This window comes from Mauremys mutica, chromosome 22, assembly GCF_020497125.1.
Source record: "Mauremys mutica isolate MM-2020 ecotype Southern chromosome 22, ASM2049712v1, whole genome shotgun sequence".
In the NCBI taxonomy this organism is placed as follows: domain Eukaryota; kingdom Metazoa; phylum Chordata; order Testudines; family Geoemydidae; genus Mauremys; species Mauremys mutica.
Window position 1 is genome coordinate 12,759,853 of NC_059093.1, and position 15,732 is coordinate 12,775,584.

The 15,732-nt window shown below is 47.5% G+C and overlaps 1 protein-coding gene across 5 annotated transcripts in view; it reads left to right on the top strand.

The window, feature by feature from the left end:
* Window positions 1–14,926, top strand: part of SNX19 (sorting nexin 19) — a 49,653-nt gene extending 34,727 nt beyond the window's left edge. For 3 of the 5 annotated variants that reach the window (XM_044996966.1, XM_044996965.1, XM_044996963.1), the window contains exons 9-11: window positions 8,400–8,584; window positions 9,885–9,972; window positions 11,045–14,926. In XM_044996966.1, coding sequence (XP_044852901.1) covers window positions 8,400–8,584; window positions 9,885–9,972; window positions 11,045–11,180 — 409 coding nt within the window. In that variant the 3' untranslated portion in view covers window positions 11,181–14,926. Of the gene's footprint in view, window positions 1–8,399; window positions 8,585–9,884; window positions 9,973–11,044 lie in introns of those variants that run through there. The other 2 variants (XR_006574873.1, XR_006574874.1) reach the window with 1 other exon arrangement.
* The last annotated feature ends 806 nt before the right edge of the window (window positions 14,927–15,732 follow it).

A 15,732-nucleotide genomic window follows, 5' to 3' on the forward strand; every position in this document is an offset into this window, starting at 1 on the left:
ATCCTTTTCTTAATTATTCCCAACATTCTGTTCTCTTTTTTGACTGCCGCTGCACATTGAGTGGTTGTTTTCAGAAAACTCTCCACAATGACTCCAAGATCTTTTTCTTGAGTGGTAACAGCTAATTTAGATCCCATAATTTTATATGTATTGTTGAGATTATGTTTTCCAATGTGCATTACTTTGCATTTATCAACATTGAATTTCATCTGCCATTTTGTTGCCCAGTCACCCAGTTTTGAGAGATCCTTTTGTAGCTCTTTGCAGTCTGCCTGGGACTTAACTATCTTGAGTAGTTTTGTATCATCTGCAAATTTTGCCACCTCACTGTTTACCCCTTTTTCCAGACCATTTATGAATATGTTGAATAGGACTGGGCCCAATATAGACCCCTGGGGGACACCACTAGTTACTTCTCTCCATTCTGAAAACTGACCGTTTATTCCTACCCTTTGTTTTCTATCTTTTGACCAGTTACCAATCCATGAAAGAAACTTCCCTCTTATCCCATAACTGCTTACTTTGCTTAAGATCCTTTGGTGAGGGACTTTGTTAAAAGCTTTCTGAAATCTAAATACACTATATCCACTGGATCCCCCTTGTCCACATGCTCGTTGATGCCCCCAAAGAATTCTAGTAGATTGGTGAGGCATGATTTCCCTTTACAAAAACCATGTTGACTATTCCCCAACAAATGATGTTCATCTATGCATCTGACAATTTCGTTCTTTACTATGGTTTCAACCAGTTTGCAAGGTACTGAAGTCAGGCTTACTGGTCTGTAATTCCCGGGGTCACCTCTGGAGCCCTTTGTAAAAATTGGCATCACATTACCTATCCTCCAGTCATTTGGTACAGAAGTTGATTTAAATGATAAGTTACAGAGTAGTCCTGCAATTTCACATTTGAGTTCCTTCAGAACTCTTGGGTGAATACCATCTGGTCCTGGTGACTTATTACTGTTTAGTTTATCAGTTTGTTCCAAAACCTCCTCTAATGACACCTCAATCTGGGACAGTTCCTCATATTTGTCACCTAAAAAAATGGCTCAGATTTGGGAATCTCCCTCACATCCTCAACTGTGAAGACCGATGCAAAGAATTCATTTTTTGCCTAGTCAAAATAATCCTGGGAATACATTCGTCATGCTGAGTTTGGAATAACAATGCACTCTCGTTTCCCTCTGGAGTTTCAGATGGAGGTAATATTCCCTCACTTCCTGTCTCGAGCTGTTGTAGAGTGTTAATGTTGAACACCTAAGGGCTCTTGCGGTGATGCTGTACATGGGACAGAGGGATTCCATCCTGGCCCTGCAGATGAGCTGTTTCTGTTCCTACAGAATTCTCAGAACCTTTTGCCAGGCGGCATGGATATATTTGCATCTCTCCTCATGCTTCTCCATGTGTCACCATTCTCTTTGGCATATTGTACTACCTTGGTCTTGCTTTTTACCTTCCTGTTGTCTGGGAGGTGCATTAATTGGTCTCAAGGAATTCAAGTCCCTGTTCCTGAGCAGCTGTTCAGTCACTGATCGCGGGAGGAGGAGGCATGGTGCTGTTCTGGGATTAATACACTCACCTTTCACCTCTTGCAAACATGGGTTTGAATCCTGCTGGAGATTGTGGTCTCAGGGCTTGTCTAGGTGCGGGGCTTCACTGGTTTAACTTAAGGGATATTGAACTGATTTAGCTAACTTGGTGCAAAAAACGGTATGGGCACTCGTATTTCAGTTTAAACCAGGCTTACTTCAGTTTAGTTTACCTCCATTAGGAACAGGTCTAAGCCAAACTGTAATAAGCCACTTGTAAATTAAAATAAGTGTGTCCACACAAGGGTTTGCAGTCCGTTAGCTAAATTGTTTTAAAAACAGGTTTAAGTTAAACTGGTACAATTCCTGTGTGTAAACAAAGCCTGGGTGACTCCCCTTCGAGCCTGCAGGGAAACTTGACTGATTCACCGTTCTCAGCCTTTTCCATCTGCAAGGAATCCAGCAGGTGGTCAGCCACGCTCCCTCCGAGGCACAGCAGCCCATCTTGCATTCAAGAGTCAAACAAGGTTTCAGTCCACACACAGCTACTTACCCCACTCTGCTGACTCCCAGGGTAGTGCCTTCACCACAAGACCTTCCCATCTCAGCAGCACCCATTGTCTTTTGCTGGGGAATAGGGTGACTCTATATGCTCATCCCCAAGCCCATGTTCCCCACCTATGGGGCTTTCCTGTTTATCCTGTCTTGATGGGGCCCCTTCAGTTGACCTTGGAGTTCCATCCTAAGCCCTGGTATTAAACCAGCTCTTTTTTAGCAGCCACTTCATTCCTCCATCGAAAGCTATTTCAAACAGAGGATCCTTACAGCATGGGCAAGTTATGTGCCTCCAGACAAGAGGCCACGACCCATTGCCTCTGCATTCTGTCTCTTGACACAGGACATTTTCAGAGCTTTTTGGTATCTGATGCTCAGGGGTCACTTGCTGGCTATTTCAGGTCCCCTCTGCAACACAAGGAGATGGTTCAGTGATGGGTTTGTTTTAATTTCTTTTGAGGCCCTATTTCTGTGTAAAATACCAGAGTGGAAATAGCAACTTATCAGCCATCCAAAATAAAGCCAGCTCTATTTGTGTTTGTCAGCGGGTTTATTTCTACCTGATTTCCTCTGTGTGTGTCTCGTCTGGGTGTCTACCTCAAAATATTAGTGCTTTAATAGCGCAAAAAAATTACATGTGAATTTAGCACTAGTGAAAGGTGCCAGATTGGCAGCTTTACACATTTAAGTTCATGCATGAGAAATATTAACCCTTAATTAGTGTGTGACCTTGGTGTATCTCTGAGGACTGGATTTTAGCGCAATGTCAGCTTGCCACAGCAGTTTGGGTTTGAGTCATCTGGGGTTTTCCATGAATTGATCCAACCTGCCTCACACAGCAAATAAAATCGCTAAAGCAGAGGCATTTTTGCTCATGAACCTTTAATGATCTAAGATATTGCTCCTGTCTGCCCATAAGAACAGCCATGCTGGGTCAGACCAAAGGTCCATCTAGCCCAGTATTCTGTCTTCCAACAGTGGCCAATGCCAGATGCCCCAGAGGGAATGAACAGAGCAGGTAGTCATCAAGTGATCCATCCCCTGTCGCCCATTCCCAGCTTCTGGCAAACAGAGGCTAGGGACAGGGTCAGCTTTAGGCCGATTCCCCCGAATCAGGCCCCGCGCCTAAGAGGGCCCCGCGCCCAGCCAGAGCGTGGCAAGCCTGCGGCCCTGCAACCCCGGCCGGAGTGCGGTAAGTCCTGCGGCCCCGCTCCCCCAGACGGAACACAGCAACCCCGTGGCCCCGCTACTCCGGCCGGAGCCCAGCAACCCCGCGACCCGCTTCCCCAGTGGAGTGCTGCAAGTCCTGCAGCCCCGCTTCCCCATCCGGAGCTCAGCAAGCCCTGTCGCCCTCTTCCCCCGGCTGGAGAGCAGGCAGACAGCTCTAAGCACGCAGCCCCGCTCCCCCCGCCAGATCGTGGCAATCTGACGTGCCGCCGAAGACTCAGAGCGCTGCCCGGTGAGTACAAGCCCCACAAATCGGGTCCCGCACTTGCTAAAGCCGGCCCTGGATAGGGACACCATCCCTGCCCATCTTGGCTAATAGCCATTAATAGACCTATCATCCATGAACTTACCTAGTTCTTTTTAAAACCCTGTTATACTCTTGGCCTTTACAACATCCTCTGGCAATGAGTTCCACAGGTTGACTGTGCATTGTGTGAAGAAATACTTCCTTTTTTTAATATCATTTTGTGACCCGTAGTTCTTGTATTATGAGAAGGAGTAAATAACACTTCCTTATTTACTTTCTCCACATTAGTCATGATTTTATAGACCTTTGTCATATACCCTCTTAGTCATCTCTTTTCCAAGGTGAAAAGTCTGTATTATTAATCTCTCTTCATACGGAAGCTGTTCCATACCCCTAATCATTTTTGTTGCCCTTTTCTGTACCTTTTCCAATTGCAATATATCTTTTTTGAGATGAGGCAACCAGACCTGCACACAATGTTCAAGGTGTGGGCATACCATGGATTTATATAGAGGCAATATGATATTTTCTGACTTATTATATATCCCTTTTCTAATGATTCCCAACATTCTGTTAGGTTTTTGACTGCCACTGCACATTGAGTGGATGTTTTCAGAGAACTGTCCATAATGACTCCAAGATCTTTCTTGAGTGGTAACAGCGAATTTAGACCCCATCATTTTATATGTGTAGTTGAGATTATGCTTTCCAATGTGCATAACTTTGCATTTATCAACATTGAATTTCATGTGCCGTTTTGTTGCTCAGTCGCCAAGTTTTGAGAGATCCTTTTGTAGCTCTTTGCAGTCTGCCTGGGACTTAACTATCTTGAGTAGTTTTGTATCATCTGCAAATTTTGCCACCTCACTGTTTACTCCTTTTTCCAGACCATTGATGAATATGTTGAATAGAACTGGGCCCAGTACAGACCCCTGGGGGACACCACTATTTACCTCTCTCTATTCTGAAAACTGACCATTTATTCCTACCCTTTGTTTCCTATCTTTAACCAGTTACTGATCCATGAGAGCACCTGCCCTCTTATCCCATGACAGCCACTCTCAGGGAAGGAATATGCTGAGTTAGATGGAACCCACGTCCGATTTTTGTCTAGCAATTCCTACCTTCCTTGCCTTTTTTTGGTAGATCCACCCTTTAATGGGATGGTAGAAGGGAGCCCCCATTGGCTGTGCCACAATTGTCCCTTCATTTTCTTTTTCTCCTCAACTTGTGTCTCCCCTTTCTTTCTTTTTCTCATCTCGCTTTCTAATGTTGATTCTTTTTAGTTCTCTCTCTGTGGGGCTTGCCCATCTTTCTGGTCCCCAGCCCACCGGAGCCGACAGATTGTTTAGAACAGTGGAGCCCATTGGGGATCAAAAGGAGCCAGGACATGTGTGCTCTTGCAGCTGAGCACAAGTGGGACAGCAGGCTGCATCCTTCCCCATATGAGCTGCCCCTGAAACTGGCTGCCTTAGGAGCAGGGTGGAAACTTGGGCACCTTTTGAAGAGCTATCTGCTGCTTTGCTCACCACAGCAGGAGCACATGGGGAGTGAATCTGGATCAGCCCTCTCCTCTGTTCCTGCACCCAGTCCCCAATTTGGGAAGCACAGAGCTAGACTGAAAATAGAAAATCAAAGAGTGTAATAAATAACCCCCTCCCCATCCTGGGCTTTATAATCACAAGATCTATGGCCTGTAACCATTTGCACATCCTGTCCCCCAACTGGATGAGAGTAAGTCTTCAGAGTCAGGCTTACGCTGCTGATACTGACGATCCCACATTCAAAATTAACTTTCTGCAACATTTGCTTTAAAATTCCACTTTCGGTGATGTTCCAGCCAGGAAACATGTTTGCTCTTCATAGGAAGCAAGCACATAAAAGTTATTGAACTTAGTGGAGGGTAATCCAATGTAGAATTTGATCTAATATCCCTGGAAAGATCCTTGGCCTGAATCCTGAGCTTTAACCTGACATCCCCGAAGTTCTGCGCCCCTCTCAGACACTGGAAATCTATTAATTAACCTGATTTTAAGCATGGCATTGCCCCTAAAGTAGGCGCAGTTTCACGCCTTGAAAACAGAGTCCGTTGGTTGTGGTTGTTGGTTGTGGTTGACCCTATCATTACCAACTAAGCATGACTAGCAAGATTTTAAAGATGTTAAAGTGTGCTGATGCTGGGGGCAAAGTGTTGGGTTCAAGCCAACGCACTTTCAAACATCACTGTTGCCCTAGTTGGTGCTCTTGTTACCTTGCTGTCTAAGGCTGGTACAAACTAGCCTATTGATCCCAAGGGCGTGCTCGGATAGCAAAAGAAGGCTCTGGTACTGGTTGGAATCACAGGGCACTGTGGCAATACGCAGAGAAGCACGGCTGAGGGTACGTTTTCCCCAGCTGCCCCAAGTCTCTGGGATAACCATCCAGCTGCCCCGGAGGAGTGCCAGGAACAGGCCTGTTTTGAGCGGGATTACAAAGACCTTACAGCTCTGTGGAACCAAGACTGGCTTTATTTTCTTCTCTTCTTTACGTTTATTCGTAGTTATTAACCGGCCTGCACGTGCGCATATGTATACGTGTGCGCGTGGGTGCCTGGAAGCCTGTTGGTAGGGAGATGTATTCCTTAGGCCATAAGGCAGGGGCACATGAGGAATGATATCACTGTTGCCCCTTGACAACCATTGGTACTACCCAGAGTTTTCTCCCTCAGTTACCTTCGGGTGTTTCTATTCTTAATGCCGCTCTTGTTCTGTCCACTTGCATTTGGAAGCCAGGAAAGAAGCCCTTGGCCAGCATGCCCAGGCTGAGAAGAATGCAGACAGTCTGGCAGAGCGCAGGTTAAATAAAGTTTGTCTTGGCAGGGCCCGGTTCTTGGATGTACTACAAGCCACTGGAGCATAGTGATGATGGAATTACAAACACCAGCACAGGCTGCCAAATGGGACAGGTCTCCCGACGCTGCTCGTGGGCTGCTATCTGCTGGGACTCTGTGGGTATGTCTACACAGCAACTAGACACCCCCGGCTTCCCATGCCAGCCAGCTCAGGCTTGCAAGGCTTGGGCTGCTCGGCTGTTTCATTGCTGTGTAGACTTCCAGGCTCAGGCTGAATCCCAAACTCTAGGACCACAGGAGGTGGGAAATGAAAGGCCTGGAGAAATTGCAGGCTTTCCCCATAGTCAACACTCCACTGATTCCTGTAGAGCCCTCTGCTGGCACAGACTGAGGAGAGAGGGGCTGCAAGTTTCCCACCGCCGGCGGTATTGCACTGGTCTTTTCAGTGCCTTGGAGCTGAATCCTGGTTCTGCTCAAGTCGGTGGGAGTCTTGGCATTGACATGAGCAGCATCAGGATTAAGATCATGCTACTCCAGGAGGCCTAAAGGGTTCCACCCTGCATGGCTGATTTTTGCAGGCAGGGAGAGCTCCGAAGCTGATGGCTGGCTGACTGCAGAGGCATGTTTCTGGTACTTGGGAGAGTGCTGTAATGTCTTGGAGTCTGGGGATCCACACTTGATTTAGTAACATTTTCTGGCCAGCATGGGTGGTGTCAATGAACCTTTCCTGCACTGACTGCACATGCCTCCCGGCTCCTATCCGGAATGACATTCCCGTGGCTGTAGCCTCAGGATTTGCAGGTTGTTACCATATAAAGGGCACAGTCCTGTCCCAGCAGGAGGTCTAGTGTGAAGTTTTTTTGGAGGGTACATAACTTTCCTTTTAATAGATGTACGGCATAGATTTTTGGATGCAAGTTGCAATTTCACTGCCCTCCAGTGATAGAGAGGAGGAGAACTGAGGAGGAGGGGAGAGAAAGCCGGCAAAGGAGATGAGTACAAAACACAAGGACAGCTTCACCTCCTGGCCCTAGGAAGTTATAGCTTTGGTCTTAAGAACTAGCATTACTAAAGACCTTCAGTTGTCTCCTTAGAGTCCTCCGGCCCCTTCTATTCCCAAGCATCTCCCCTTAGCCTTTACTCACTCTCCCCCAACCAAAATGGGGGCTGGCTTTTGGCACAAGCAATGGCAAAGCACCACATGGGGTCCTGCATTGACTTTCTCTACTAGCAGTGGGACAGGACGAGGAAGGCACACAACACCAAACCAGATTCCCTCGCCAGGCTGTGCTGGCAATGGGATCAGGGAGGGGAGGAAAACTGGTAATACAACATACTCCCCTCTGCTACCGCAGCTTAGGGGATGTTGCTGCTTGGGGGCTTCCAGATCCCCAGGGAGCTGTCTTCTCTTTACAGTGAAGCATCAAGAATGCCTGTTTTTGGCTTTGGCTGAGGGGGATCAGGCTGGTCTCTGAGCCGGGTTGATTCTGAAATCAAAAGCGTTAAAGATGCTCTTGGCGATAAGGCACCAGACGTGGAGCAAGGAGCCCTGGGCTCTACTCCCATCTGTGCTATAATCTGCCCTCGTTAAGCCATCCGTTAAGGGCTAGAGCAATCCACAGGCTTCAAGGGCTAGTCTGACCTGTACAGCACAGGCCTGGGTCCCATCGGGGGCCAGCTCCATGAGTAGCTGTATTGACGTCATGTGAGTAACTCCTCCCCAGTGCAAGCAAGAGCGTCCCTAATCTGGCCCTTGTGCTCTGTGCCTGTGTTTTCCCATCTGTAGAATGGGGGCATCCATCTCTGCCTGCCTCACAGGTGGGTGAGGAGGAGCAGCTAATTAATGGCTGGGAAGTGGCTGTGATAACCTGTGAGCCGTTGCTGTGAAAGGGGGTAGCATTTTATAAAGCCCATCAACCCTTCTCCAGGAGACCCGGATCAGCAGGAGGCTCAAGAGCTAATTCCCACTGTAGCCGTCTGTCACCTTTCTCTCTCCCCCTGCCTGCCTGCAGGTGGCTGGAAGTGCAGGTGACTAACTTGACCTGCACTCAGCGCTGGGTCCAGTACCTCCGATTGCTGCAGGAATCCATCTGGCCCGGGGGAGTCTTACCAGCGGTGCCTAAACCTTTCAGGACGCAGGAGCAGAAGGAGGCAACGGCACAGCAAGCCTTGCAGAGCCTGATGGGACTCCTTCCTGGTGAGTGTGCCATGCGATAAACACCCAAGGGCCTTTAGCTGTGGTTTCTGGCTAACGGGCCGTGGCTCTTTAGGGATCAGGCTCTGAAATCCATTCCACCGCTTCGCTATGTCAGAGAGCAGGTGCGATAGTGACTCCTGGAGCCAATGCTTAATGTGCCGCAGGTGCTGAGCACCATGGGCTGTGAGCACTGCAAATGAACAGGAGTTTGTCATAGGCTCATTGGCCACCCCTGAGAACAGGGCAAGGCAGAGGGCTGGGGAGCCCCACAAGGGAATGCATTGCATTGTCACCTCTAGAGATCTGGTTTCAGAGCATGAGAGAGCCTGCTTGCGTTTACCCACATGTGCTATCGGAGGCATGGACTTGAAGCCGTCCCTTCTTTGCCCCCCTTTGGTGTGTTTAGTGTGAAACACCTTGGAAAATAGCAATTCTCGCTCTCTAAACTCCATGCAGTTTTGACACCATTGTCAGCCGCAGCAAGATCCAAGACCTGGCAAATTCACATCACCTCAGGAGCTAAATGACCCATCAATAAGGCTCCCACTACTTCCAAGTGAACAGCCACTGTGCTGCCCCAGAGTTACTTGAGATAATTCACACAGTTGTCTCAACAAAGTCCAGGACTCTGAGGGAGGGAGGGCCTGCCATTTGGTGACTTCTAAATACAGGCCTCTTCATCTCCCGCCTTTAGTACTGGCCACTCAGTAGGAGATGCTCTAGGGAGCCAGCGCCCCAGCACAGCAAGAAGGTGCTGTTCCGCTGAAGGTACTATCTTTCAGAGGAGGTATAGAACAGAATTCTTTCTGCTATCATTAAAAAAAAATTGGGGCGCTTTTCCACACGACTACAATCATTAGCCCTGATATGCTGGCCAGATGGTGTTCATTTACATTTCCCTCTGTTTTAGAACAGCTGCTGTGTGGTCCACCCCAGAGGTGGCTGCATTTCCGAAGTGGGTGAAGTAATCCATCTGTGGATAATCTGTAAAGCATGTTAAGATTCTTCTCCATCTGCTGTTTATTATAATTAGCTGGAGGTTGTCTCTTTGGTCTGGAAGCTCTCTTCTACATTTGGTTCTAGAGCTGTACGATATGTCTGGTATTAAGATTGGGCTTTAAGATGTGTGTTTTCCTGGTATTTCTCCAAGTCGAGGGAGGGGGAGCATCACTTTTTGGGACATCTAATCAGATAGAAAAGCCCTTTAACATCCACTGAGTTCTTGAACAAGTGCAATGTGCCCTGTATTGTAATTTAGATAGAGGTTTTTAAAAACAAAGTGTCTCTCTGATGTTAACAGACTTCATTCTGGAAATCCTTGGGACAAGCAGATGTCAACTGAGCTGGAACCTGGTCCTTGAGTCACTACGTCAACCCATCATAAACAGGTAGCCTTGACAACGGGGCCGCCTTAGCCTCCATAAGCCACGGTCATTGCTATGTAATAACCAAGTAGTGCATCGCGCGGTGGACTCCCTTGAAAAAACCCACTGGTTAGAAAGTTTCCGATGATGAAGAATCACACTGGAATGAGTAGACTCTTTCAGACCAAGGGGGATCACTGTAAAAGTTCATCTCCTGAGGCTTTGACATGAGGTGACAATTAGAAAATATCAGCCTAAACATGCTATGAATTAGCTCAGCCGATCTGCTGATTTCATTGATACAAATAGTGCAGCAGGAGACGAAGCCAGACCCAATCCGGGATTGTCCCATTGTTTGGAAAAGCTTTAAGTTTGGCTGTGACTACACTACAGGTGTGATTTCCCCTGCTTGCGTACACATGCTCACACTAGCTCCCATCAAGCTAGCGTGAATATAAATAAATGTGTGGCCGCAGTAGCACAGGTCATAGTAGCGGAGGCACAGCTGAGCTGTGCCGGGTACATACCCACCAGTTTCTGGCAGGTTTACACTCTGGATGGCTCAGAATACCTCTGCTGCCGCTGGCTATGTTGCCACAGCTACACTGCTCTTTGTACTTTATAGCTCGATCAGAATCAAAATCGTCCCCATGGGCAGAGCCGGGCAGGAAGTCATATTCAGGGCTTTCGTGGGCATGCAGTGGATGTGTTGCATACACAGATGGCACGCCACTGAGCATTACGTAAAAATATATTATGCATCTCTAAGCCTCTCCGGTGCATTCTGCGTATTAATCCTTCTTCCTGGGACTGATTCTAACCTTCCAAACTTCTCAGCAGCATCAGGCAACTACTGTTCGGGGGGGGAAATCACCCACCCATTGAAGCATTACCTCCTCCTCTTCTAGTGTGTGGGATTTTTCCCTCTCCCTCACCCCAGCCTGGGGCTCTACAGTGAATTTGGCCTCTAATGGCTGCCTTGTACACAGGTGCACAGCATGCTTGAGTGAGTGCGGACTTCCCTCTGTTAGCAGACATGTCAGACTTCTGTCTCTTTGCATTGACGAGCCCATGTTTTCTCCTCTGTCTCTTTCAGGCACTTGGTTTACCGCCTCTCGGACATCCTGCTGGAGTTTTTGATACTTAATAACTCCAGTGATGATCCCAAAACAACAGCTGTAACTTCATCTGTCTCTAACAGCCCCGAGACAGCAAGCATTTCCCCACATTAACCAGGGCTGCTGTTGCCAGCGACAAAGAAGAATGGGCAGCAGAGAAAAGAATTCATAGGCATCAGGCGACTGGCATTCAGTGTTTGCTGGACAGGGCTGGAAGTTTCTTAATTAACTACCCCAGCCGGTCCGACATGAGGCTTCTTTCAGGCTTCTCCTTGTTGGCGGGGTGACTGACTATGCCCAGTGTGAGCAGATGGAGATGTTTGTGTGTAACATTAGTGTCCATTCCGTAACTCACGTGATGGAGAGTGAGGAGCTCACGGTGGAAAAGCACCTGATCTCTCTTGGGGCAAGCAGGCTGCTAAGTGAGGCCAGGCCAGCCACAAATCCTACTTGGATGTAATTTCTGAGTAGTCCTGGCCCAGAATGGTTGGTGGCACATCAGGGTTGGTTCAAGGCCTTTGGGCCCTGGCACTGATGTGCAGAGACATGACTCCAGGACGTCCCATCATCTGAACTCCCATTGACTCGCATGCCATATAAGGCAAGAAGAAGAAGGATTGCAGCTTTTATCCCTAGTAAATTAATTCACTACTTAGCTCCTCACTGAGCGAAGGCTGCACGGTGCTGAGATTCCTGCCTGACCTTCTCCCATTCGGTGGATGTCTGCGTGGAGAAATCCTCATGCCATACCTGTTCCTTCCCGGAAAGATGAGATAGAGACAAGAAGACATCCCCAGGGGGAGTTCATGCCTTTTGTGCTTTCCATTCAAATCTCTGGGAACTCCAGAGCGATGGGTAACAAGCGGAAAGCTCCTGCCTTGCCTTAGGGGCAGGGAAAGGTGCCTCACACCATTGCAACTCCAGGATCATCTTGTTTCACCCCAGATCCCTCTCCTCAGCCTAGGCAATGAGGGATCTTGAAACAGAACTGGAGGGCACCACATCCATCCCCAAGTCATCTGCCTGTGCAGGGAAAATTGAAGATTATGGGGCAATGGCTCCCCCACCCCATGTTGTCTTGTAAGTGGGGATTGTTAAGGGTCCTGGGGTTACGATGCAGGCACCGCACCACAGATGAGCAGCAGCTTCTTTAGCATGAAGGCCGGGTACTGTTTGGAATCTGAGACCGTCCCTGATCTCAGCTTCACCAGAGGATCTCTACCATTGATTTGTGGCCGGGCTACTCTGTGGAAGAAAGGAACTGACTCATATGAGGCACACGGGCAATAAATTAGTTTCTATAACCATAGACTGCCTCTTGCAGCAAGTTCTTGGAGATCCATCACCTCACTGGTGCTCAAAGGAGTTTATCATACAGCTCTCATTGGTAGCTAAGTGGGAGGGTGGTTAAAGCAGGCAGTGGGTGTCCAGACTCCAGGGTTCCATCCCCAGCTCTACCCTGGCTTGCTATGTGACCGTGAGCAAGTCACTTTAACCTTGTTGTGCCTCAGTTTCCCTAGCTGTAAAATCAGGAGGGATATTGTTAGGGTTGATCTATTGTTTGCATAGTGCTTTAGAGACTGGGTATGTTGTAGAAGCAGCACGTGGTGGTGGTATATATCTATCGCCAATCACTGTACAATGCCCCAGGGTGACAATCTCTACAGCATACCAAAGGCATCATGGGCTTATGGTGCCTCGCTGTTGAATTAATCTTAAAGCAGGTGAACAGGGCATATGAGCATCAGCAAAAGTATTTGCATTTCATCCAGCGCATGGGCCACATTTCACCATGTCCCAAGTGACAGTCTAACTGGCATTGGACTTTTTCAAACAAGAGGACCCTGCCTCCTGTGATTCTCGACAGTTTAAAATAGATAATGGGGGAGAGCTGGCATGAGAGAGGCCTGCAAGGTCATGGCGATCATTTCCATTCTACACTACATCCCAATGTGCTTGTCCTCTCTTATAAGGGTTACACTCAATTACCCACAAACTGAAAGGGAAGAGCATCAGCCTGTCACACGAGCCCACTAGTCCCCAATCATTGTGCTGGATTTGGGTGTGCATCATTTTCACTGTAGAGGACATTTAGCTGGAGGAGTGAGTAACACTAGTGCAGGTAGCCTTGAAGAGACAGACCCTGCTCTTTCCAGAGGGAGACAGCCGCAGTCTCCTGTGTGGGTATCTACCCTTTGGCGTGCGTACTGCCTACAAGTATGTGAAAGGTATAAACACTAAGGGAGGGGGGTCATTTAGGATGGCCTGGGGGAGCCCAAAAGCTAAGGAGAACTCAGATGAAATTGAGCAAAAGGAAGTTTTAGGCTGTCTATGAACGAAAACTTCCTAACCAATGCCATGATCTCTTAGGGGAAGGAATAGCCTCCCAAGTGGAAAGGGAGAAAGTCCATTGTTTGAGTCGTTTAAGACTCAAGTTGGGTAAAGAATTGGAGAACATACCATAGGGGACAATCCATCCCACAGTGGCAGAAAGTGTGGAGTAGAAGGTGGGACCCAGTAGGTTTTTCCGTCTCCAATCTCTCTTTGTTATTCCTAGGCCACAGGTTGCCCTTCAGCATCCCATTTCACTTCTTCCTCCTCACTCCCGGGCTTGCTATTTTGTTCCTCTGTCCCATAATTTTGGTTTACAGCATATCCTGACCTGCTTTTCCCTAACGGAGTCTAGGAGAGGCCCTAAGAGAAGAGGCCATCAGCCACAATCTGATGTAACATTATTGAGCCCTGTTGTAGGTCTGGCTAGGGGCTTCCTGGTTGGTTGGTTGGTTGGTTGGTTTTTTTTGGTCTGCTGCATGGACGTGACCTCATGTCTTGGATGTCTCAGGTCGTACCCAGTGTAAACCAGAGAGGACAAAATAAAAAGACTGGTTGATGGGTTAGTCACTCACCTATAAATCAGATCCTGCAGTGCCGGAGGGGAGAAAGGGGGTGATATTTGCAATCCTTAAAGCCATGGAATATAGGATTGGGCAGGAGAGAGGGTGAGCCTAGAGTTCTCACCTGTCGAGAGGGTTTGAATATTCTGTCTTGAACTCTGAGGTTACTTGAGGGCAGCTTTTCATGAATATATAGAATCATAGAATATCAGGGTTGGAAGGGACCTTATCTAGTCCAACTCCTGCTCAAAGCAGAACCAATCCCCAGGCAGATTTTTGCCCCAGATCCCTAAATGGCCCCCCTCAAGGATTGAGCTCACAACCCTGAGTTTAGGAGGCCCATGTGTAAACCACTGAGCTATCCCACCCCCAAAAATCTGTTGCCATTCATCAAATGAGGCATATGGAGTGAGTTCCTCTTGCAGACGGTGAAGGACTTAGCCAGAGACCCGGCACTTTGGTGGGAGACTAGTGTCAATGAGTTGCAGTCGTAACGTGCTATTGCTTTGTGCTTGCGCTGTGCTAGCCCTTTGTCCATGGATCTCCAAACCTCTTTCCACACCTACCATTTGCCTTTGGGGCAGGGACTGTCTCTCACTATGTGTATGTACAGTACCTAGCGCAACAGGGCCCTAATCTTTGTTGGGGCTTCTAGACTATACCATAATATAAATTATAACTATTATACCTAGAAAGATAAACAACCTCTCATTTATATACAGCAAAAATAACAGCTGCATACTTAACCAAGAATTGTAATTCTGCACCAAATCCCCATGTCTTCACCTGGGTACAAAAACTAACCACCAACTATATGTGGACTTACTAGTGCATGACAATATTGCAACGCATACTTGTGTATAACTACTGTCCCAAATACCTGTATATATCAATGTAGACAAAAGATTGTACCATGTGACTTGTGCTCTTATTGTAATCTGTATATAATAATACCCTACCTAAAAATGCTTACCTGCTTGTGGATTTAAAATGTGTATTTCCTGGGAAATATCCCTATAAACCACACACTGTGAAGAAAGAAGAGAATAAAGCAGGGAGGATGACAAGCAAAGGCTGAGGAGAGATGGAGGAGTGGGTTAATAGTGTGTCCCAGAATGTAGGCGGCAAATCCTTGCATAGAGGAGAGTGCAGTAGTTTGGAATTGTAAAGAGCCACCAGCTTTTGCTGTGCAAATATTGGCCAGTTTGACTAGAGAGAAGAATGCTGCCGTTTTCACCAGCTCACATGCCTTTATGTGATGGTGATTGATAATTAAAAGCAAAAAGGAGGAGAAAGCGAGCAAAGAAAAATTCCAACTAAGAATTAAAATATTAGGTTGAAAAAAAAGGGGAGAAATTGTATACAACTAAGCGCTTGGGTCATATATTATTGCAGATTAGCTTTGCCACAGAAAGATCCCATATGCTCTATGAAATCCCATTACCTATGAGTAAGAGAACATTTGCACAGCACATGTGGCAGGGAGAGCTGCTGGAGCCAAGTTCCCTTCCATAATATCCACCCTAGGGTAGATTGGTCCATTTCCAGTGTCAACAGCTCGAGGATTAAGTACTTATCTCTCTGCAGAACACTGGATAATTAATACCAGATCCAACTGGGGGCTACACTCCACAGAACCCGCTTGGAGCTATATCCCTGGCTGAATGTTAATCTAACGCACCCGAAGGACTATGCACAGTGGGGCATGGTTTCTCACTGCACCAGATGTGCAGGCATGGCCTTGCTGGAATAGACAAGTGATGTACCTGCCT